Source organism: Salmo salar, chromosome 13 (genome assembly GCF_965601325.2).
Source record: "Salmo salar chromosome 13, fSalSal1, whole genome shotgun sequence".
Taxonomy (NCBI): domain Eukaryota; kingdom Metazoa; phylum Chordata; class Actinopteri; order Salmoniformes; family Salmonidae; genus Salmo; species Salmo salar.
The window spans coordinates 1,819,758-1,845,616 of NC_138303.1; the positions used below are offsets into that span (position 1 = coordinate 1,819,758).

Consider the following 25,859-nt stretch of genomic DNA (forward strand, 5'->3'; position numbering starts at 1 on the left):
TTTAAATGCCAACATGAAACCTCTATGAAAATACATTTTATTTGTCTGTAAAGGAATGCCGCTTCTGAAGCAGGAGCTAAAGTCCGCCACTAGGCAACCAGAACTGTCAATCAAATAATCTCTCCTAAAATAGAACTTTAAATTTGTAAAATACTGTGATTTAGTAGAAATAAACCACATCTAGCTACTCTACCATAAAACACCGCAGCAGCACATCAATCAGCCATGTTTGTCAGGGAAACAATACAGAACATTTTACGCCAGAGCAGAATTCTGTCTGAAGGGGTACAGACCTGATGCAGCACTTTAAAAAAAAAAACGTCTGAAAAGTTAACAATTGTCGCTATCGACATGTTTCTGTAGCTGTGTTTTGTAAAGAGTTGTGGTAGAATAACTTAATTACCCGGTCGTAGCCATTATACAACATTCTGCATTGTAAATTGACGTGAAATGTAATTTTTTTTCTTAGTTTTAACAGAAAACTGATAAACAATGGCCGTTTAAAACCTGTTGGGGATAGGGGGCAGTATTTACACGGCCGGATAAAGAACGTACCCGATTTAATCTGGTTACTACTCCTGCCCAGTAACTAGAATATGCATATAATTATTGGCTTTGGATAGAAAACACCCTAAAGTTTCTAAAACTGTTTGAATGGTGTCTGTGAGTATAACAGAACTCATATGGCAGGCAAAAACCTGAGAAGATTTCATGCAGAAGTGACCTGTCTGACAAGTTCTTGTTCTTCTTGGCTCTTTTTATTGAAGACTGAGGATCTTTGCTGTAATGTGACACTTCCTACGGCTCCCATAGGCTCTCAGAACCCGGGAAAAAGCTGAACGATATCGAGGCAGCCTCTGGCTGAAACACATTATCGCCTTTGGTAAGTGGCCGATCAGAGGACAATGGGCTTAGGCGCGTGCACGAGTCGACCCCATGCTTTATTTTCTTTCGTCTTTTTACCTAAACGCAGATTCCCGGTCGGAATATTATCGCTTTTTTATGAGAAAAATGGCATAAATTGATTTTAAACAGCGGTTGACATGCTTCGAAGTACGGTAATGGAATATTTAGAAATTTGTCACGAAATGCGTCGTGCTCGTCACCCTTCTTTACCCTTTCGGATAGTGTCTTGAACGCACGAACAAAACGCCACTATTTGGATATAACAATGGATTATTTGGGACCAAACCAACATTTGTTATTGAAGTAGAAGTCCTGGGAGTGCATTCTGACGAAGAACACCAAAGGTAATAACATTTTTCTTATAGTAAATCTGACTTTGGTGAGTGCTAAACTTGCTGGGTGTCTAAATAGCTAGCCCTGTGATGCCGGGTTATCTACTCAGAATATTGCAAAATGTGCTTTCACCGAAAAGCAATTTTCAAATCGGACATATCGAGTGCATAGAGGAGTTCTGTATCTATAATTCTTAAAATAATTGTTATGCTTTTTGTGAACGTTTATCGTGAGTAATTTAGTAAATGTTTAGTAAATTCACCGGAAGTTTGCGGGGGGTATGCTAGTTCTGAACGTCACATGCTAATGTAAAAAGCTGTTTTTTGATATAAATATGAACTTGATTGAACAAAACATGCATGTATAACATAATGTCCTAGGTGTGTCATCTGATGAAGATCATCAAAGGTTAGTGCTGCATTTAGCTGTGGTTTGGGTTTATGTGACATTATATGCTAACTTGAAAAATGGGTGTCTGATTATTTCTGGCTGGGTAGTCTGCTGACATAATCTAATGTTTTGCTTTCGTTGTAAAGCCTTTTTGAAATCGGACAGTGTGGTTAGATTAACGAGAGTCTTGTCTTTTAAAATGGTGTAAAATAGTCATATGTTTGAGAAATTGAAGTAATAGCATTTCTAAGGTATTTGAATAACGCGCCACAGGATTCCACTGGCTGTTACGTAGGTGGGACGATTTCGTCCCGCCGACCCTAGAGAGGTTAAACATTAAGCAAAATTCTCAATTTGTCACATCCATAGTGTTAGCTGACATTAGCAACCAAACTAGCTAACAGCAGGAAAGGTTAGGAAGTCAACTGCATGGTAATGCTCACAATACACTTTTGCAAGCAGATTGTGTACAACAGGTGTTCCCAAACTGGGGTACGTGCATTGCCGTCGCGGGTACGCCAAATAAAAATGTGATTCACATTTAAAAATGTAAAATATATTTTTTAAATTCCTTCATGGTTTCAAACAGTACATTTATATTTACCAACGGGGCTATACATTGGGGTGAGTTTTCTTCTTGCCGGAGTAGCCTCGTTTCACTGCCAAAAATACAATTAAACCATCTAGTTGACAGCGATATAACACAATGTCAAATACAGGTAGCCTAGTCAAATAATTTACATCCAATCACATTAACCGTTACTCTCTTGCGGGAAACCTTCACTGTTGTGCAGACATTTAGAAACGAAACATGACAATTTGAAAAATAAGCCACAGGAGTTTTTGGAGCGATAATAAAGACGAGTTTCGAGTAGTAAGACGTGTATAAAAGCAACAGATACCATTAATAAGAAGGGGCTAGAAGCATCTTATATGGTGAGCTACCGAGTGGCTAAGACAGGCAAGCCCCATACTATTGTGGAGGACATAATTCTTCCTGCTGCATCGGATATGGCTGGGACAATGCTGGGGGGAAAGGCCCCAAAATCTACAGACAATACCTTCATCAAACAACACTGTTTCACGACGCGTCAGTGACATGGCAGGAGATGTTTTGAAACAATTACCGCTTCCCACACAAGCCAGTGAATTCTATGCGTTACAGCTGGATGAGTCAACAGGCCTGGCCTGCCTGGCACAGCTCCTGGTATATGTCCGTTACGTTTATGGGGGGGGGGTCAATTAAGGAAGACATCCTCTTCTGCAAACCACTGGAAACCAGGACAACAGGAGAGGATATTTTTAAAGTACTGGACAGCTTTGTAACATCAAATGGACTTTGGTGGTCAAGATGTGTTGGTATCTGTACTGATGGAGCAAAAGCCATAACAGGGAGACATAGTGGAGTGGTAACGCACGTGCGAGCAGTTGCTCCCGACGCTACTTGGGTCCACTGCAGCATCCCCCGAGAGGCTCTCGCTGCCAAGGGAATGCCTGACCACTTGAAAGACGTTTTGGACACTACAGTGAAAATGGATAACTTTGTTAAAGCAAAAGGCCCCTGAACTCTCATGTATTTTCTGCACTATGCAATGATATGGGCAGAGACCATGTAACGCTTTTACAACATACAGAAGTGCGCTAGTTATCAAGGGGCAAAGTATTGACACGTTTTTTGGAATTGAGAGACAAGCTTAGTTTTCTTTACTACCCATAATTTTCACTTGTCTGACTGCTTGCATGATGACGAGTTTCTCACACGACTCTCTTACTGTTTTTTTCTTACCTAAATGATCTGAATCTAGGATTACAGGGACTCTCCGCAACTGAGGCTATGATTTAGAAGTTGGAGCTCTTCACTGTCTGCATTAAGGACAACACAGATCTTTCCATCATTGTATGACACATTCTCTTTTGTGTGCAAATGAACTCAAGCTTACGGACATTGTCAAATCTGATATAGCGAAGCACCTGAATTGGGTGCGCAGTTACGCAGGTACTTTCCCGAAATGAATGACACAAACAATTGGATTCGTTATCCCTTTCATGCCCTGCCTCCAGTCCACTTATCGATATCTGAACGAGAGCCTCATCGAAATTGCAACAAGTGGTTCTGTGAAAATACAATTTAATCAGAAGCTACTGCCAGATTTCTGGATTGGGCTGCGCTCAGAGTATCCTGCCTTGGCAGATCGCGCTGTTAAGACTCTGATGCCCTTTGCAACCATGTACCTATGTGAGAGTGGATTCTCGGCCCTCACTGGCATGAAAACTAAATACAGGCACAGGCTGTGTGTGGAAAATGATTTGACTGAGACTCTCCAATACAACCCAACATTGCAGAGTTATGTGCATCCTTTCAAGCACACCCTTCTCATTAACATGTGGTGAGTTATTCACAATTTTTGATGAAGAAATAAAGTTTTATATGTAAGATGGTTAAATAAAGAGGAAAATGATTTATTATTATTTGTGCCCTGGTCCTATAAGAGCACTTAGTCACTTCCCACGAGCCGGGTTGTGACGACTCATTCTTATGTTTAATAAATGTATAGTGCAGTGATCAAATCAAACTTTATTTGTCACATGCGCCGAATACAACAAGTGTAGACTTTACCGTGAAATACTTACTTTCAAGCCCTTAACCAACAGTGCAGTTCAAGAAGAGTTAAGCTCTATGGGCTAGGTTGAACGCTTGCGTCCCACCTACTCAACAGCCAGTTGAATCCTGTGGCGCGTTATTCAAATCCTTAGATATGCTATTACTTCAATTTTTCAAAAATATGACTATTTTACACCATTTTAAAGATGAGACTCTCGTTAATCTAACCACACTGTCCGATTTCAAAAAGGCTTTACAACGAAAGCAAAACATTAGATTATGTCAGCAGACTACCCAGCCAGAATTAATCAGACACCCATTTTTCAAGCTAGCATATAATGTCACATAAACCCAAACCACAGCTAAATGTAGCACTAACCTTTGATGATCTTCATCAGATGACAACCCTAGGACATTATGTTATAGAATACATGCATGTTTTGTTCAATCAAGTTCATATTTATATCAAAAAACAGCTTTTTACATTAGCATGTGACTAGCATTCCCACCGAACACTGCCGGTGAATTTACTAAATTACTCACGATAAACGTTCACAAAAGCATAACAATTATTTTAAGAATTATAGATACAGAACTCCTCTATGCACTCAATATGTCCGATTTTAAAATAGCTTTTCGGTGAAAGCACATTTTGCAATATTCTCAGTAGATAGCCCGGTATCACAGGGCTAGCTATTTAGACACCCAGCAGGTTTAGCACTCATCAAAGTCAGATTTACTATAAGAAAAATGTTCTTACCTTTGTTGTCTTCGTCAGAATGCACTCCCAGGACTTCTACTTCAATAAGAAATGTTGGTTTGGTCCAAAATAATCCATCGTTATATCCAAACAGCGGCGTTTTGTTCGTGCGTTCTAGACACTATCCTAAAGGCTAAATAAGGCTGACGTGCATGGCGCAATTCGTGACAAAAGAATTCTAAATATTCCATTACCGTACTTCGAAGCATGTCAACCGCTGTTTAAAATCAATTTTTATGCCATTTTTCTCAAAGCGATAATATTCCGACCGGGAATCTGCGTTTAGATAAACAGACAAAGGAAAACAAAGCATTCGGTCGAAGCGGGCACACGCCTAAGCCCATAGTACTCTGAGTGGCCACTTGCCAAAAGCGATAAAGTGTTTCAGCCAGAGCCTGCCTCGATATCGTTCAACGTTTTCCCGGGCTCTGAGACCCTATGGAAGACGTAGGAAGTGTCACGTTATTGCACAGATCCTGAGTCTTCAATAAAAAGAGCCAAGATGAAACACTACTTCTCAGACAGGCCACTTCCTGCTTGAAATCTTCTCAGGTTTTGGCCTGCCATAGGAGTTCTGTTATACTCACAGACACCATTCAAACAGTTTTAGAAACTTTAGGGTGTTTTCTATCCAAAGCCAATAATTATATGCATATTCTAGTTACTGGGCAGGTGTAGTAACCAGATTAAGAAAATATTTACCAAGTAGACTAAAATAAAAAGTAATAATAAAAATGTAACACAATAATGAGGTTATATACAGGGGGCTTCGGTATCGAGTCAATGTGGAGGCTATATACAGGGGGTACCGGTACAGAGTCAATGTGGAGGCTATATACAGGGCGTACCAGTACAGAGTCAATGTGGAGGCTATATACAGGGGGTACCGGTACAGAGTCAATGTGGAGGTTATATACAGGGGGTACCGGTACAGAGTCAGTGTGGAGGCTATATACAGCGGGCTCCGGTACCGAGTCAGTGTGCGGGGGTACAGGCTAGTTGAGGTAATCTGTACATGTAGGTGGGAGTGAAGTGACTATGCATAGATAATAAACAGCGAGTAGCAGCAGTGTACAAAAGGGAGGGCGGGGGTGTCAATGTAATAGTCCGGTGGCCATTTTATTAACTGTTCAGCTGTCTTATGGCTTGGGGGCTGAAGCTGTTGAGGAGCCTCTTGGTCCTAGACTTGGTGCTCCGGTACCGCTTGCCGTGCGGTAACAGACAAGTCTATATCTTGGGTGACTGGAGTCTCTGACACTTTTATGGGCTTTCCTCTGACACTGCCTATTATATAGGTCCTGGATGGCAGGAAGCTTGGCCCCAGTGATGTACTGGGCTGTACACTACCCTCGGTAGCGCCTTACGGTCAGATGCTGAGCAGTTGGCCTACCAGGTGGTGATGCAACCGGCCAGGATGCTCTCGATGGTGCAGCTGTAGAACTTGTTGGGGATCCATGCTAAGTCTTTTCAGTCTCCTGAGGGGGAATAGGTTTTGTTGTGCCCTCTTCACGACTGTCTTGTTGTGCTTGGACCATGTTCGTTTGTTGGTGATATGGCCACCAAGGAACTTGAAACTCTCCACTACAGCCCCATCAATGTTAATGGGGGCCTGTTCGGGCCACCTTTTCAGCTCCTTAGTCTTGCTCACATTGAGGGAGAGGTTGTTGTCCTGGCACCACACTGCTAGTTCTCTGACCACCTCCCTATAGGCCGTCTCATCGTTGTCGGTGATCAAGCCTACCACTGTTGTGTAGTCAGCAAACTTAATGTTGGAGTCATGCTTGGTCACACAATCGTGGGTGAATAGGGAATACAGGAGGGGACTAAGTACATACCCCTGAGGAGCCCCAGTGTTAACGGTCAGCGTGGAGGACGTGTCGTTGCCTTTTCATACCACCTGGGTGCGGCCCGTCAGGAAGTTTAGGATCCAGTTGCAGAGGGAGTCCTTAGCTTAGTGATGAGCTTTGTGGGCACTATGGTGTTGAACGCTGAGCTGTAGTCAATGAATAGCATTCTCACATAGGGGTTCCTTTTGTCCAAGTGGGAAAGGGCAGTGTGGAGTGCAATAGATATTGGATCTGTTGGGGTGGTATGCGAATTGGAGTGGGTCTAGGGTGTCCGGGAGGATGCTGTTCATGTGAGCCATGACCAGCCTTTCAAAGCACTTCATGGCTACCGATGTGAGTGCCATGGGGCGGTAATCATTTAGGCAGGTTACCTTCACTTCCTTGGGCACAGAAACTATGGTGGTCTGTTTGAAACATGAAGGTATTACAGTTTTGGTAAGGGAGAGGTTAAAAATGCCAGTGAAGACACTTGCCAGTTGGTCCGCAAATGCTTTGAGTACACGTCTTGGTAATCCGTCTGGCCCAGCTGCTTTGAACGTCGACTTGTATAAAGGTTTTGTTCACATCGGCTACCAATAGCATTATCACAGTCATCCAGAACAGCTGGTTCTCTCGTGCATGCTTCAGTGTTGCTTGCCTTGAAGCGAGCATAAGTTCCTCTGGTAGGCTCACATCACTGGGCAGCTGGCGTCTGGGTTTCCCTTTGTCGTCCGTTATAGTTTTCAAGCCCTGCCACGTCCGACGAGCATCAGAGCCGGTGTAGTAGGATTCAATCTTTAATCCTGTATTGGCGCTTTGCTTGTTTGATGGTTCGTCTGAGGGCATAGTGAGTTTTCTTATAAGCGTCTGGATTAGTCTCGAGCTCCTTAATGTTCCTTAATGTTAAAATTGATACGACGAGCTGCTAATAGTAATAAAACGCAGAGCTATCGATGCTTGGCTGCTCGTTCATTGCAGCTGCAGCCGAGCAGAAGTATGGAAAATCACGATCGACCGTTTGGCGAGCAGTGTGTGTGTGTGGGGCAGGCTTACAATGATGGCAAAAAACAATATTTGAGAGTTCGCTGACCCTGGTGCTTGAGGGGGTACGCAGCTGGAGGTTGACTGTTTGAAGGGGTACGGGACTATAAAAAGTTTGGGAGCCACTGGTGTACAATATGCATAAAACAGTATTCAACGGTTTGTAGTGAGGGACTTCCAATGTGTCAAGCCTACGAGAGGCTAGCTAGCTGAGCTAGAAACAGTTGGCTAGAAAAACAAGTGTTCAGTCAATGCTAGCTAGTTGTCTGTTCTGAAAGAGTTAGCTACAGACGTAGGATTAACAGCTCACCCTGCACTACCAGCTCAAATGTAAATGTTGCTGTCATGTCTACCTCTAAGCCCAGTAAAGCAATAAAAACAATGAAGAATCCCAGAAAAATTGTTTACAAAAAATTGCCCATATTAACATATTTAGCCAAAGAAACAAAGTTCATGAAATGTGTTAATTTGCTAGCAACAGAAAGCAGTCATACTGGTTCTTTGTTACTCACTTAGACAATTCCTTTCAAACAGATGTAGCTATATATGGTAGTAACATCTACAGAAGATACAGGAATGCCAATGGAGGTATTGCTGCTTATATTCCGGTTACTGATGGGCTTTCTCCCATAAAGAAACAGACTTAACTGTCAAATCCCCATGGATAGATGAGGAATTGAAAAACTGTATGGCTGAGAGGGATGAGGCCAATGGAATGGCAAATAAGTCTGGCAACACAGCAGATTGGCAAAGATACAATACGTTGACAAATGACTTGACTTAACCTGTTGGGTCTAGGGGCAGCATTTGCACGTCTGGATAAAAAAAAAAAAAAAATATATATATATATATATATATGTATACACACACTATGGAACAAATATCAATTTAAAGAATGATAGTAAAAAGCTCTTGAGTAACTTAAATGAAATTCTAGGCAGAAAAGTTCCATCCTTCAACTCGGCGCCATCCTTCATTGATGCAGATCACTTTAACTTTCCTAAAATGTCTGTTCATCTTTAATCGATTAATTGTGCCATCCCTGAAACGCAACCAAACACACCTTTTACATGTTGTTGTTTACTACTGTGGGAGAAAGGTAGACTTGCTGAGGGAAAGAAAGATAGAAATACATTAGCTAGCGAAAGAGGAGACTGACAGCAGGCCCTGAGTGGAAATAACAGATGGCCATACATCCCCAAGTAGGAACGGCCAGGCAAGCTGTATGTATGGCCATGACTAAATATATGCCAAGCGTAAGCCTGCAATGCATGCATTATTTTCATATCCATATGAGGAGAGTCTAGCCCCTACTATGTTAGAGCTAAAAGCAGATATGGGCGTTATCCATTTGGTTGAAAGAAAAAGGTGGCAGAACGCATAGGGGGCTTTACGCATAGGGGGTTTTACTTCATTTACATAAAGGATGGACCTATGTATTGTATATGCATAAAAGCAGAGCCGGGGCCTAAGGAAGGCAGTGGTTGTCCGCGGACCGGCTCGGCTTTTTTACTCTGTATTAAAGTCTATGTTGAATTTACGAGTTCTTGTAAGAAGTGTTATTCTTAAGACAATTTTCCACCACACTACCGGTCTCTTCCCCCCCCCCCCCCATAGGGAACCATATTCTCCCTGATGAGGACCTGGCTGCCTTCCACTGGAGCCTTTTAGGACCAGAACACCCCCTGGCCTCACTCAAGGTATAACCTCTGACCTTTAATCCTGACGATATCTTCTATTTACTTCTAAACCATAACATTAAGCTATACCCCTGCTGTCTGACCCATCTATAACCTCTGACCTCTAGGTGCGTGCCCACCAGTTGGTGCTGCCTCCCTGTGAGGTGGTTATCAAGGCGGTGTCTGACCCCTAACCTCTGACCTCTAGGTGCGTGCCCACCAGTTGGTGCTGCCTCCCTGTGAGGTGGTCATCAAGGCGGTGTCTGACCCCTAACCTCTGACCTCTAGGTGCGTGCCCACCAGTTGGTGCTGCCTCCCTGTGAGGTGGTTATCAAGGCGGTGTCTGAGTACGTCTCCTCCATTAAAGACCTGGGGAACCTCGATGCTGTCGCCAGGGACGTCTTCAAACAATCACAGGTACACATTTAAATACTTTGTTTGGATCAAGAAATCACATTACTGTCCAGAAGCATTTAAATGTATAGAGCCTGTGGTCTAGTGCTAATGTCCTTGCTCGAGACAAATGTACTCCTCTCCCCACCGGAGAGCGGGGTTCAATCCCCACTCCACCCTGTCTACCCCTCTGATTTCATAACTGGCTAAATAAGATACATGGATACAGAAAGCACCTTCTCCATACAGCTAGACTGACTATACCAGCACCTTCTCCATACAGCTAGACTGACTATACCAGCACCTTCTCCATACAGCTAGACTGACTATACCAGCACCTTATCCATACAGCAGCTGATACAGAGCAGTACCTTCTCCTCCATACAGCTAGACTGACCATAACAGCTGAAACAGAGCAGTACCTTCTCCTCCATACAGCTAGACTGACCATAACAGCTGAAACAGAGCAGTACCTTCTCCATACAGCTAGACTGACCATAACAGCTGAAACAGAGCAGTACCTTCTCCTCCATACAGCTAGACTGACCATAACAGCTGGAACAGAGCAGTACCTTCTCCATACAGCTAGACTGACCATAACAGCTGAAACAGAGCAGTACCTTCTCCTCCATACAGCTAGACTGACCATAACAGCTGAAACAGAGCAGTACCTTCTCCATACAGCTAGACTGAGCATAACAGCTGAAACAGAGCAGTACCTTCTCCATACAGCTAGACTGACCATAACAGCTGAAACAGAGCAGTACCTTCTCCTCCATACAGCTAGACTGACCATAACAGCTGAAACAGAGCAGTACCTTCTTCTCCATACAGCTAGACTGACCATAACAGCTGAAACAGAGCAGTACCTTCTCCTCCATACAGCTAGACTGACCATAACAGCTGGAACAGAGCAGTACCTTCTCCTCCATACAGCTAGACTGACCATAACAGCTGAAACAGAGCAGTACCTCCTCCTCCATACAGCTAGACTGACCATAACAGCTGAAACAGAGCAGTACCTCCTCCTCCATACAGCTAGACTGACCATAACAGCTGAAACAGAGCAGTACCTTCTCCTCCATACAGCTAGACTGACCATAACAGCTGAAACAGAGCAGCACCTTCTCCATACAGCTAGACTGACTATACCAGCACCTTCTCCATACAGCTAGACTGACTATACCAGCACCTTCTCCATACAGCTAGACTGACCATAACAGCTGAAACAGAGCAGTACCTTCTCCATACAGCTAGACTGACCATAACAGCTGAAACAGAGCAGTACCTTCTCCATACAGCTAGACTGAGCATAACAGCTGAAACAGAGCAGTACCTTCTCCATACAGCTAGACTGACCATAACAGCTGAAACAGAGCAGTACCTTCTCCTCCATACAGCTAGACTGACCATAACAGCTGAAACAGAGCAGTACCTTCTCCTCCATACAGCTAGACTGACCATAACAGCTGAAACAGAGCAGTACCTTCTCCTCCATACAGCTAGACTGACCATAACAGCTGGAACAGAGCAGTACCTTCTCCATACAGCTAGACTGACCATAACAGCTGAAACAGAGCAGTACCTTCTCCTCCATACAGCTAGACTGACCATAACAGCTGAAACAGAGCAGTACCTTCTCCATACAGCTAGACTGAGCATAACAGCTGAAACAGAGCAGTACCTTCTCCATACAGCTAGACTGACCATAACAGCTGAAACAGAGCAGTACCTTCTCCTCCATACAGCTAGACTGACCATAACAGCTGAAACAGAGCAGTACCTTCTCCTCCATACAGCTAGACTGACCATAACAGCTGGAACAGAGCAGCACCTTCTCCATACAGCTAGACTGACTATACCAGCACCTTCTCCATACAGCTAGACTGACTATACCAGCACCTTCTCCATACAGCTAGACTGACCATAACAGCTGAAACAGAGCAGTACCTTCTCCATACAGCTAGACTGACCATAACAGCTGAAACAGAGCAGTACCTTCTCCATACAGCTAGACTGACTATAACAGCTGAAACAGAGCAGTACCTTCTCCTCCATACAGCTAGACTGACCATAACAGCTGAAACAGAGCAGTACCTTCTCCTCCATACAGCTAGACTGACCATAACAGCTGAAACAGAGCAGTACCTTCTCCTCCATACAGCTAGACTGACCATAACAGCTGAAACAGAGCAGTACCTCTCCTCCATACAGCTAGACTGACCATAACAGCTGAAACAGAGCAGTACCTTCTCCTCCATACAGCTAGACTGACCATAACAGCTGAAACAGAGCAGTACCTTCTCCTCCATACAGCTAGACTGACCATAACAGCTGAAACAGAGCAGTACCTTCTCCTCCATACAGCTAGACTGACCATAACAGCTGAAACAGAGCAGTACCTTCTCCTCCATACAGCTAGACTGACCATAACAGCTGAAACAGAGCAGTACCTTCTCCTCCATACAGCTAGACTGACCATAACAGCTGAAACAGAGCAGTACCTTCTCCTCCATACAGCTAGACTGACCATAACAGCTGAAACAGAGCAGTACCTTCTCCATACAGCTAGACTGACCATAACAGCTGAAACAGAGCAGTACCTTCTCCTCCATACAGCTAGACTGACCATAACAGCTGAAACAGAGCAGTACCTTCTCCATACAGCTAGACTGACCATACCAGCTGAAACAGAGCAGTACCCTGCTAGCTGCTTAGCCTTTGTCCTATGCAGGCTTGCAGTCTATAGGCCATGTACCTTAAGTAGAGACTGCCAAATATCAGTACCACTAGCTTTCTGTCACCCCTCCTTTCTCTCACATTCTCTCTAGTCTCGTATGAAGGATAAGGTGGAGCGTTTTAAGAAGGCTGTGGAGTATTTCTCATCTGCCTCTAAACCCCGCCCACTCTCCATGGTACCCTCCCCCTACCTTTGTGAGTAACTCTGCCATTGGCTAAAGCCACCTTACTCAAACCTCTTCTCGGGGACCTCCAGCAGTTCCATGTATTTGGTCTATTCCAGAGATGGCACACCTGATTGAACTAATCTTCTAGCCCCTGACTAGTTGAATCAGGTGAGCTGGTCCCAACAACATTGAGACATCTGTGGGTTCTTGAGTAGAGGACTGAGAAGCACTGGGCTAAGGCACCTGCCAGTCATATCTACTATAGTCTGAAAACAAGTGCTTTTCCTCTGAAATCGTTAGGCTTGCTTAACTGGATGTGTCAATTTGTCTTTCTGTGTGTGGTGCCAGGGTTTGGTCCGGCTTCTTTTGGCAGTCTTCCTGGCCACATGGGGGCGACGCTGCCTGGAAAGAACCAGGTAGGAGTCACGTCTCTGATGTACAGTCCCTTCAGAAAGTATTCATACACCTTTTATTTATTCCTCATTTAGTTGTTACAACTGGAGTTAAACAGTAATTACATTTTCTCACCGATCTACACACAATATCCCATAATGACAAAGTAAAAACAAGTTTATAGAAATGTTTGTTCATCAACAAATAAAATACAGATATCTAATTTACATAAGTATTCACACCCCCTAGTCAATACTTTGTAGAATCACCTTTCGGTGGTGATTACAGCTTTGCGTCATCTTGGGTATATCTATCAGCTTTGAGTCATATTGGGTATATCTATCAGCTTTGTACATCTGGATTTGCGGATTTTCTCAAGCTATGTTAAGTTAGATGGGGAGCGGCGGTGAACAGCAATCTTCAAGTCTTTCCACAGATTTTCAATGGGATTCAAATCTGGGCTTTGGCTGGGCCATTCAAGGGCTTTAACATTATTGTTCTGAAGCTGTTCCAGCATTGCTTTGGCTGTATGCTTGGGGTCATTGTCCTGTTGGAACTTACATCTTCGCCCCAATCTAAGGTCGTTTGCACTCTGAAGCAGGTTGTCATCAAGGATTTGCCTGTATTTGGCTCCATTCATTTTCCCCTCTATCTTTACCAGTCTCCCAGTCCCTGATGCTGAAAAGCATCCCCATAGCATGATGCTGCCACCACCGTTCACGGAGGGATGGTGTTAGACGGGTGATGAGCTGTGTCTGGTTTCCTCCAGAAATAGCGCTTTGCATTGAGGCCGAAGAGTTATTTTTACATTTTATTTTTGTCTTATCAGACCATCATTTTTCGCCTTATGCTTTGTCTTTCACATGCCTTCACATGACAGGCAGGCTGTCATGTGCCTTTTTCTCAGGAGTGTCTTCTATCTGGCCACTCTCCACTTAAATCCCAGAGACTGACGTTTTTTTTTCTCCCATCTCAGCCAAGGAACTCTGTCAGAGTGGTAATTGGGTTCTTAGTCATCTCCCTGACCAAAGTCCTTGCCCGTTTGGTCCGACAGCCAGCTCTAGGCAGTCTGGGTAGGAGCAACAGCGATTCAGCCGTGAAATGGTAGGCCACACTAGCTCACAGAACGGGACCGTGTAGCACGTAAAAATTGTCTGTCCTCGGTTACAACACTCACTGCCGAGTTCCAAACTGCAAAGCAACGTCAGCTTGTCAGTTCTGGAAGCAACGTCAGCACCAGAACTGTTCGTCGGGAGCTTCATTAATTGGTTTTCCATGGCAGAGCAGCTGCACACAAGCCAATGATCACCATGCGCAATTCCAAGTGTCGGCTGGAGTGGTGTAAAGCTCACCGCCATTGGACTCTGAAGCAGTGGAAACGCGTTCTCTGGAGTGAATAATCACGCATCGCTATCTGGCAGTCGGACGGACGAATCTGGATTTGGCGGATGCCAGGAGAACGCTACCTGCCCCAATGCATAGTGACAACTGTAAAGTTTGGAGGAGGAATAATGGTCTGGGGCTGTTTTTCATGGTCTGGGCCCCTTAGTTCCAGTGAAGGGGATTTGATTTGATTTTGATTTGAAATCTTAACGCTACAGCATACAATAACATTGTAGACAATCCTGTGCTTCCAACTTTGTGGCAACAATTTGGGGAAGGCCTTCTCCTGTTTCAGCATGACAATGTCCCCGTGCACAAAGCGAGGTCCATACATAAATGGTTTGTCGATCGTTGTGGAAGAACTTGACTGGCCTGTGCAGAGCCCTGAACTTAACACCATCGAACACCTTTGGGAAGAATTGGAACGCGACCTGCGAGCCAGGCCTAATCGCCCAACATCAGTGCCGATCTCACTAATACTCGTGGCTGAAGGGAAGCAAGTCCCCACAGCAATGTTCCAACATCTAGTGGAAAACCTTCCCAGAAGAGTAGAGGCTGTTATAATAGCAAAGGGGGAACCAACTCCATGTCAATGCCCATGATTTTGGAATGAGATGTTCGATGAGCAGGTGTCCCCACACTTTTGGTCATGTAGTGTATATGCCTCACCACAATTCTGTCTAGGAGATCTATGGACATTTCCTTGGACTTCATGGTATGGTTTCTGCACTGTCAACTGTGGGACCTTAAATAAACCGGTGTTTTCTAAATAATGTTCAAAACATTGGAATTGGCCACAGGTGGACTCCAAGTTGTAGTGACATCTCAAGGATGATCAAAAATAAATTGGATGCACCTGAGCTCAATTTAGGGTGTCATATCAAAGGGGTGTGAATTCTTATGTAAATTAGATTTCTGTACATGGGTTCTAAATTGAAAAATACTTTGTTAATTTACTATTTTCGAGCTCTGTAGAATGGTATCATACACTACAGTTGAGGGAAAGTAATTCAGCTTTGAAAGTTGTTAAACTTGTAACCCCACTTTTGAGAAAATGGCCCTTGAACGTTTGGGTACATGTACTGGAGAGCTCTTCTTTGTCTCCACCCATTCAGCATTGTTCACACCCTCTTAAGCCTTAGCCCCACCCATCTCTTTAAGGATTCACATGTGAGGCCATGTGCTAAACAGAGTGAGTAGTGTAGTAAACAACCAAAGATTTCAAGACTAAAAGTAGTAGCCTACAATAAGGGAAAAGTTCAGGTAAAAATACTCTAATCCTTGGCCTGCATCCTAATCTGACTTTAACTCATTTTCTTCACATTACCATCTCAGATATCTAGATAGAGGTGTGTGTGTGTGTGTATATATATATATATATATATATATATATATATATATATATATATATACATACATACATACATACATACATACATACATACATACACACACACACACACACACACACACACACACACACACACACACACACACACACACACACACACACACACACACACACACACACACACACACACACACACACACACACACTGCTCAAAAAAATTAAGGAAACACTAAAATAACACATCCTAGATCTGAATGAAAGAAATAATCTTAATAAAATCCTTATTTCTTTACATAGTTGAATGTGCTGACAACTAAATCACACACAAATAATCAATGGAAATCCAATTTATCAACCCATGGAGGTCTGGATTTGGAGTCACACTCAAAATTAAAGTGGAAAACCACACTACAGGCTGATCCAACTTTGATGTAATGTCCTTAAAACAAGTCAAAATGAGGCTCAGTAGTGTGTGTGGCCTCCACGTGCCTGTATGACCTCCCTACAACGCCTGGGCATGCTCCTGATGAGGTGGCGGATGGTCTCCTGAGGGATCTCCTCCCAGACCTGGACTAAAGCATCCGCCAACTCCTGGACAGTCTGTGGTGCAACGTGGCATTGGTGGATGGAGCGAGACATGATATCCCAGATGTGCTCAATTGGATTCAGGTCTGGGGAACTGGCTGGCCAGTCCATAGCATCAATGCCTTCCTCTTGCAGGAACTGCTGACACACTCCAGCCACATGAGGTCTAGCATTGTCTTGCATTAGGAGGAACCCAGGGCCAACCGCACCAGCATATGGTCTCACAAGGGGTCTGAGGATCTCATCTCGGTACCTAATGGCAGTCAGGCTACCTCTGGCGAGCACATGGAGGGCTGTGCGGCCCCCCAAAGAAATGCCACCCCACACCATGACTGACCCACCGCCAAACCGGTCATGCTGGAGGATGTTGCAGGCAGCAGAACGTTCTCCACGGCGTCTCCAGACTCTGTCACGCCTGTCACGTGCTCAGTGTGAACCTGCTTCCATCTGTGAAGAGCACAGGGCGCCAGTGGCGAAATTGCCAATCTTGGTGTTCTCTGGCAAATGCCAAACGTCCTGCACGGTGTTGGGCTGTAAGCACCACCCCCACCTGTGGACGTCGGGCCCTCATACCACCCTCATGGAGTCTGTTTCTGACCCTTTGAGCAGACACACATTTGTGGCCTGCTGGAGGTCATTTTGCAGGGCTCTGGCAGTGCTCCTCCTTGCACAAAGGCGGAGGTAGCGGTCCTGCTGCTGGGTTGTTGCCCTCCTACGGCCTCCTCCACGTCTCCTGATGTACTGGCCTGTCTCCTGGTAGCGCCTCCATGCTCTGGACACTACGCTGACAGACACAGCAAACCTTCTTGCCACAGCTCGCATTGATGTGCCATCCTGGATGAGCTGCACTACCTGAGCCACTTGTGTGGGTTGTAGACTTTGTCTCATGCTACCACTAGAGTGAAAGCACCGCCAGCATTCAAAAGTGACCAAAACATCAGCCAGGAAGCATAGGAACTGAGAAGTGGTCTGTGGTCCCCACCTGCAGAACCACTCCTTTATTGGGGGTGTCTTGCTAATTGCCTATAATTTCCACCTGTTGTCTATTCCATTTGCACAACAGCATGGGACATTTATTGTCAATCAGTGTTGCTTCCTAAGTGGACAGTTTGATTTCACAGAAGTGTGATTGACTTGGAGTTACATTGTGTTGTTTAAGTGTTCCCTTTATTTTTTTGAGCAGTGTATTTATATTTTATTCAGCTTTGTTCAATTCTATTCTTCATACTATAAAATAATGCCATGGAATTCTAAGCGATTCTTGTCTACTGATCGGTTCTGACTTCTACTCTTGAAATATTGTTAGTCATCAGGTATCCTATGGAAAGGAGAAGGGCCACAGTCAGGTTTCTACACAACGTTAATGGTTATCTGCAGGAGGAATGTATATTGTCGGGTCAATTAAGGTTGGCTTTCCCTTACTCAGTAACATTCCAAGCCCCTGGCTCATATCCAATCACATGGTTGCGGTCACTGATGTGAGTGGAGAGCTGTAGATTAGTGAGGAATGGGGGGCCGAGGTCAGGTCAGATTAAGGGAGAAGGAACAGTTTATTACCCACATCACTTAACTTCCTACCTTGCAATAAATATATAATCTTTAGAGGGGAGGAGCAGACCTCACCTAAATTGGGGCGTATATACAGTTGAAGTCGGAAGTTTACATTAGAGGTCGACCGACTATGATTTTTCAATGCCGATACCGATTATTGGAGGGCCAAAAAGCCGATACCGATTAATCGGCCACATTTTTTTATATATATTTTTTTTATAATGACAATTACAACAATACTAAATGAACACGGGGGGCCAGCACATGAAAAAAAAAAATATGAAATGTATGCATTCACTACTGTAAGTCGCTCTGGATAAGAGCGTCTGCTAAATGACTAAAATGTAAAAATGTAAATGTAACACTTATTTTAACTTAATATAATACATCAATAAAATCAATTTAGCCTCAAATAAATTATGAAACATGTTCAATTTGGTTTAAATAATGCAAAACAAAGTGTTGGAGAAGAAAGTAAAAGTGCAATATGTGCCATGTAAGAAAGCTAATGTTTAAGTGCCTTGCTCAGAACATGAGAACATATGAAAGCTAGTGGTTCCTTTTAACATGAGTCTTCAATATTCCCAGGTAAGAAGTTTTAGGTTGTAGTTATTATATTATTATAGGACTATTTCTCTCTATACGATTTGTATTTCATATACCTTTGACTATTGGATGTTCTTATAGGCACTTTAGTATTGCCAGTGTAACAGTATAGCTTCCGTCCCTCTCCTCGCTCCTACCTGGGCTCAAACCAGGAACACATCGACAACAGCCACCCTCGAAGCAGCGTTACCCATGTAAAGGAAGGGAAACAACCACTCCCAAGTCTCAGAGCGAGTGACGTTTGAAACGCTATTAGCGCACACCCCGCTAACTCGCTAGCCATTTCACATTGGTTACACCAGCCTAGTCTTGGGAGTTGATAGGCTTGAAGGGGTGGAACGTTCCAACAGGAATCTGTTCCAAAAAACGTAAAGTAAAAGGTTGCCAACCAACAACGCATACAAAGTAGCAACGCATACAAACCTAGCTAACTAGCTGCCGAATAGGCATCAACTCACCACGTAGCTTATTCTTAATGTTTGTCCATAGGCTACCAGAGTGAGGACAGACATTTTTCGGAATAAACGTGATGAGTGAAAAACTCAATGAAATAGACCACTCCCTACCCGGTATCTTATTATGCCGCTATACAACTTTGTATGCGTTGTTTTTTGGAAACCTTGTTATTTATGACGTTTTTGGAATAGATTCCTGTTGGAACGTTCCACAAATTATACCCACCCAGGTTGAAGTCATAAACAGCGCAATGCTTGAAGCACAGCTAAGGGCTGTTTGAATGAATGCTTACGAGCCTGCTGCTGCCTACCACCGCTCAGTCAGACTGCTCTATCAAGTCGTAGACTTAATTATAATATAATAAACACACAGAAATATGAGCCTTGGGTCATTAATATGGTCGAATCTGTAAACTATCATCTCGAAAACAAAAGTTTTTTCTTTCAGTGAAATACGGAACTGTTCCGTATTTTATCTAACGGGTGGCATCCCTAAGTCTAAATATTCCTGTTAGGCATTGATGTTTATGGTTAGGTACATTGGTGCAACGACAGTACTTTTTTCGCAAATGCGCTTGTTAAATCAACACCCGTTTGTCGAAGTAGGCTGTGATTCAATGAAAATTAACAGGCACCGCATCGATCATATGCAACGCAGGACACGTTAGATAAACTAGTAATATCATCAACCATGTGTAGTTAACTAGTGATTATGTTAAGATTGATAGTTTTTTATAAGTCTAATGCTAGCTAGCAACTTACCTTTGCTTCTTGCTGCCCTCGCGTTACAGGTAGTCAGCCTGTTAATCCTTGTGGAGTGCAATGTAAGCAGGTGGTTAGAGCGTTGGACTGGTAACCGAAGGTTGCAAACACGAATCCCCCCTGAACAAGGCCGTTAACCCCCGTTTCTAGGCCGTCATTTTAAATAAGAATGTGTTTTTAATCTGACTTGCCTAGTTAAATAAAGGTGTAAAAAAACAAACAAAAAAATAAAAATCGGCAAATCGGTGGCCAATAATACCGATGACCGATTGTTATGAAAACTTGAAATCGGCCCTAATTAATCGTCCATTCCGATAAATCGGTCGACCTCTAGTTTACATACACCTTAGCCAAAAACATTTAAACTCAGTTTCTCAATTCCTGACATTTAATCCTAGTAAAAATTCCCTGTTTTAGGTTAGTTAGGATCACCACTTTATTTTAAAAATGTGAAATGTCAGAATAATAGTAGAGAATTATTTATTTCAGCTTTTATTTCTTTCATCACTTTCTCAGTGTGTCAAGTTTACATACACTCAATTAGTATTGGGTAGCATTGCCTTTAAATTGTTTAACTTGGGTCAAATGTTTTGGTAGCCTTCCACAAGCTTCCCACAATAAGTTGGGTGAATTTTGGCCCATACCTCCTGACAGAGCTGGTGTAACTGAGTCAGGTTTGTAGGCCTCCTTGCTCGCACACGCTTTTTCAGTTCTGCCCACAAATTTTCTATAGGATTGAGGTCAAGGCTTTGTGATGGCCACTCCGATACCTTGACTTTGTTGTCCTTAAGCCATTTTGCCACAACTTTGGAAGTATGCTTGGGGTCATTGTCCATGTGGAAGACCCATTTGCAACCAAGCTTTAACTTCCTGACTGATGTCTTGAGATGTTGCTTCAATATATCCACATCATTTTCTTACCTCATGATGCCTAGTATTTTGTGAAGTGCACCAGTCCCTCCTGCAGCAAAGCACCCCCACAACATGATGCTGCCACCCCTGTGCTTCACGGTTGGGATGGTGTTCTTCGGCTTGCAAGCCTCCCCCTTTTTCCTCCAATCATAACGATGGTCATTATGGCCAAACAGTTCTATTTTTGTTTCATCAGACCAGAGGACATTTCTCCAAAAAGTACAATCTTTGTCCCCATGTGCAGTTGTAAACTGTAGTCTGGATTTTTTTATGGCGGTTTTGGAGCAGTGGCTTCTTCCTTGCTGAGCGGCCTTTCAGGTTATGTCAATATAGGACTCGTTTTACCTTGGATATAGATACTTTTGTACCGGTTTCCTCCAGCATCTTCACAAGGTCCTTTGCTGCTATTCTGGGATTTGCACTTTTCACACCAAAGTACGTTCATTTCTAGGAGACAGAACAGTCTCCTTCCTGAGCGGTATGACGGCTACGTGGTCCCATGGTGTTTATACTTGCGTACTATTGTTTGTACAGATGAACGTGGTACCTTCAGGCTTTTGGAAATTGCTCCCAAAGATGAACCAGACTTGTGGAGGTCTACACTTCTTTTTCTGAGGTCTTGGCTGATTTCTTTGGATTTTCCCATGATGTCAAGCAAAGAGGCACTGAGTTTGAAGGTAGGCCTTGAAATACATCCACAGGTACACCTCCAATTGACTTAAATGATGTCAATTAGCCTATCAGAAGCTTCTAAAGCCATAGCATCATTTTCTGAAATGTTCCAAGCTGTTTAAAGGCACAGTCAGCTTAGTGTATGTAAACTTCTGACCCACTGGAATTGTGATACAGTGAATTATAAGTGAAATAATCTGTCTGTAAGCAATTGTTGGAAAAATTACTTGTCATGCACAAAGTAGATGTCCTAACCGACTTGCCAAAACTATAGTTTGTTAACAAGAAATGTGTGGAGTGGTTGAAAAACAAGTTTTAATGACTCCAACCTAAGTGTATGTAAACGTCTGACTTCAACTGTATACTTGTGCTGGTGGGAACATGTCTTTGTTCAGCTGTCTGACCCCTTGGGTGAATAAACTTGGTTTGATCTCTTGGTTGTCTGTCAGTTCTTTGCCCTGTAGAACCTAACACTGCTAAATTAACTAGTGTAGGCCCTGGTATGCCAAATGGCTGTGGGCTAACATAAGGATAACTCAGAGTATGCTTTTCTGTTCTTCTGAAATAGACTAAATTTTCTTCATATCATGTTTCTTTAGACCTGTCTAAAATAAATCATTGACTTATTGTGAAGGTGTAAGCTGTATTACATGGGATACTGTAAAGTCCATGGAGAATAAGAACACCTCCTCCCAGCTGCCCACTGCACTGAGGCTAGGAAAAACTGTCACCACCGATAATTCTACGATAATTGAGAATTTCATTAAGAATTTTTCGACGGCTGGCCATTCTTTCCACCTGGCTAACCCTACTCCGGTCAACAGCCCTGCACCCCTCACTGCAACTTGCCCAAGCCTCCCCCATTTCTCCTTCACCCAAATCCAGATAGCTGATGTTCTGAAAGAGCTGCAAAATCTGGACCCCTACAAATCAGCTGGGCTAGACAATCTGGACCGTCTTCCTAAAATTATCCGCCGAAATTGTTGCAACCCCTATTACTAGCCTGTTCAACCTCTCTTTCGTATCGTCTGAGATCCCCGAAGATTGGCTAGCTGTCGCGGTCATCCCCCTCCTCAAAGGGGAGACACTTTAGACCCAAACTGCCACAGACCTATATCTATCCTACCCTGCCTTTCTAAGGTCTTCGAAAGCCAAGTTAACAAACCGATCACCGACCATTTCGAATGCCACCGTACCTTCTCCGCTATGCAATCTGATTTCCGAGCTGGTCATGGGTGCACCTCAGCCACGCTCAAGGTCCTAAATGATATCATAACCGCCATCGATAAGAGACAGTACTGTGCAGCTGTATTGATAGACCTGGCCAAGGCTTTCGACTCTGTCAATCACCACATTCTTATCGGCAGACTCAACAACCTTGGTTTCTCAAATTTGTATTTATTTATTTTATTTTTATTTCACCTTTATTTAACCAGGTAGGCTAGTTGAGAACAAGTTCTCATTTACAACTGCGACCTGGCCAAGATAAAGCAAAGCAGTGTGACACAAACAATAACACAGTTACACATGGAATAAACAAACATAGTCAATAATACAATAGAGAAAGTCAATATACAGTGTGTGCAAATGAGGTAGGATAAGGGAGGTAAGGCAATAAATAGGCCATAGTGGCGAAACAATTACAGTATAGCAATTAAACACTGGAGTGATAGATGTGCAGAAGATGAATGTGCAAGTTGAGATACTGGGGTGCAAAGGAGCAAGAAAAATAAATACATTATGGGGATGAGGTATATTGGATGGGCTATTTACAGGTGCAGTGATCTGTGAGCTGCTCTGACAGCTGGTGCTTAAAGCTAGTGAAGGAGATAAGAGTCTCCAGCTTTAGTGAATTTTGCAGTTCGTTCCAGTCATTGGAAGAAGAGATCTGGAAGGAGAGGCTGCCAAAGGAAGAATTGGCTTTGGGGGTGACCAGTGAGATATACCTGCTGGAGCGCGTGCTACGGGTGGGTGCTGCTATGGTGACCAGTGAGCTAAGGCGGGGCTTTACCTAGCAGAGACTTGTAGATGACCTGGAGCCAGTGGGTTTGGCGACGAGTATGAAGCGAGGGCCAGCCAACGAGATCATATAGGTCGCAGTGGTGGGTAGTATATGGGGCTTTGGTGACAAAACGGATGGCACTCTGATAGACTGCATCCGATTTGTTGAGTGTTGGAGGCTATTTTGTAAATGACATCGCTGAAGTCGAGGATCGGTAGGATGGTCAGTTTTACGAGGGTATGTTTGGCAGCAAGAGTGAAGGATGCTTTGTTGCGAAATAGGAATCCGATTCTAGATTTAATTTTGGATTGGAGATGTTTAATGTGAGTCTGGAAGGAGAGTTTACAGTCTAACCAGACACCTAGGTATTTGTAGTAGTCCACATTTTCTAAGTCAGAACCGTCCAGAGTAGTGATGCTGAACGGGCGGGCAGGTGCGGGCAGCGATCAGTTGAAGAGCATGCATTTAGTTTTACTTGCATTTTAAGAGCAGTTGGAGGCCACGGAAGGAGAGTTGTATGTCATTGAAGCTCGTCTGGAGGTTAGTTAACACAGTGTCCAAGGAAGGGCCAGAGGTATACAAAATGGTGTCGTCTGCGTAGAGGTGGATCAAAGAATCACCAGCAGCGAGAGCGACATCATTGATGTATACAGAGAAGAGAGTCGGCCCGAGAGTTGAACCCTGTGGTACCCCCTTAGACTGCCAGAGTTCCGGACAATAGGCCCTCCGATTTGACATACTGAACTCTATCGGAGAAGTAGTTGGTGAACCAAATGACTGCCTCGCCTGGTTCATCAACTACTTCTCAGACATCCGGTGAAATTGCAGAGCACCAAATTCAAAATACAGAAATACTCATAACAAACATTCATAAAAAATACAAGTTTTATACATCGGCTTAAAGTTTTATACATCGGCTTAAAGATGAACATCTTGTTAATCCAGCCGCTGTGTCAGATTTCAAAAAGGCTTTACGGCGAAAGCATACCATGCGATTAGATGAGGACAGCACCCCGCTGTCCTCATCTAATCGCATGGTATGCTTTCGCCATAAAGCCTTTTTGAAAAAAAGCATACAAACATTTTCAAGCCAAGTAGAGGAGTCACGAAAGTCAGAAATAGCGATAGAATTAATCACTTACCTTTGATCTTCATATGGTTGCAGTCACAAGACTCCAAGTTACACAATAAATGTTTGTTTTGTGTTTATAATTAATCCTCAGATTGTCTATTGTCTAAATAATCAATAATATTTCAACCGGACAATAGCGTATTCAATAGAAAGGAAAAAGAATGAAGGGCGTGCAGTCGGTTACTGCGCGCAAACTATCTCTGGTTCATTCCACAGTCCACTGAGAAAATGGTCTCATTCTTCCTAATTCTTTTCAGAAAACAAGCCTGAAACAATGTCTAAAGACTGTTGACATCTGGTGGAAGCCAGAGGAACTGCAATCTGGGTCCAAACCAAACACATACTGTATAGGCATTCAATAGAAAACTACACACATCAAAAATATCCCACTGCCTGGATGGATTTTCCTCAGGTTTTCGCCTGCCATATCAGTTCTATTATACTCACAGACATTATTTTAATCGTTTTGGAAACTTTAGAGTGTTTCCTATCCAAATCTACCAATTATGCATATCCTAGCTTCTGGGCCTGAGTAACAGGCAGTTTACTTTGGGCACGCTTCTCATCCAGATGTCGAAATACTGTCCCCAAGCCATAACAAGTTAAATAAAGTTTAAATAAAAAAAAAAAATGACAATTTCGTCACCAGCCTAGTTCTGACTGAGCTCAATCGTCATGAAACGCAACTACAGCAATGAGTTTCTCTCTTTGTTATTTCTCAAAGTTTGTATGAAACTATGTGTTTTGTGCGTGAAGTGCTTTAATGAATCTCTCAAAACGAACAAATTAAAACATATCCCGACCAAACATCCACAGGATGATGGTAAATCCAGGGAGTTCTTTCAGAACAGGGCAGAACGCTTCAGGAAGCAGTGCTTTGACAGTGGACAAGTAAGTCAGCTAGCAAGGCATTGTTGTCACTTAATAACAGGTGATGATCAGCAGAAATAAGGGAGTACTATCTCTCGTAGTAGTGTTTCTGTTTCAAACAATCCCCTTGTACACAGCTAATAGCTAGCTAGCTAAGTAACAGTACATATAAAGATGACAATCAGCCCTACAGTACATTTTACTGTATAAACTACTCAACAGCCAGTTGAATCCCGTGGCGCGTTATTCAAATACCTTAGAAATGCTATTACTTCAATTTCTCAAACATATGACTATTTTACAGCATTTTACAGACAAGACTCTCGTTAATCTAACCACACTGTCTGAT

General features: G+C 43.3%; 1 protein-coding gene across 2 annotated transcripts in view; it reads left to right on the forward strand.

Annotated features, from left to right (window-relative positions):
• LOC106566332 (constitutive coactivator of PPAR-gamma-like protein 2) overlaps positions 1-25,859 on the forward strand; it is a 174,111-nt gene that overhangs the window by 15,119 nt on the left and 133,133 nt on the right. For both annotated transcript variants that reach the window (XM_045692805.2, XM_045692806.2), the window contains exons 3-6: positions 9,476-9,558; positions 9,826-9,954; positions 12,762-12,864; positions 13,185-13,252. In XM_045692805.2, coding sequence (XP_045548761.2) covers positions 9,476-9,558; positions 9,826-9,954; positions 12,762-12,864; positions 13,185-13,252 — 383 coding nt within the window. The remainder of the gene's footprint in view (positions 1-9,475; positions 9,559-9,825; positions 9,955-12,761; positions 12,865-13,184; positions 13,253-25,859) is intronic.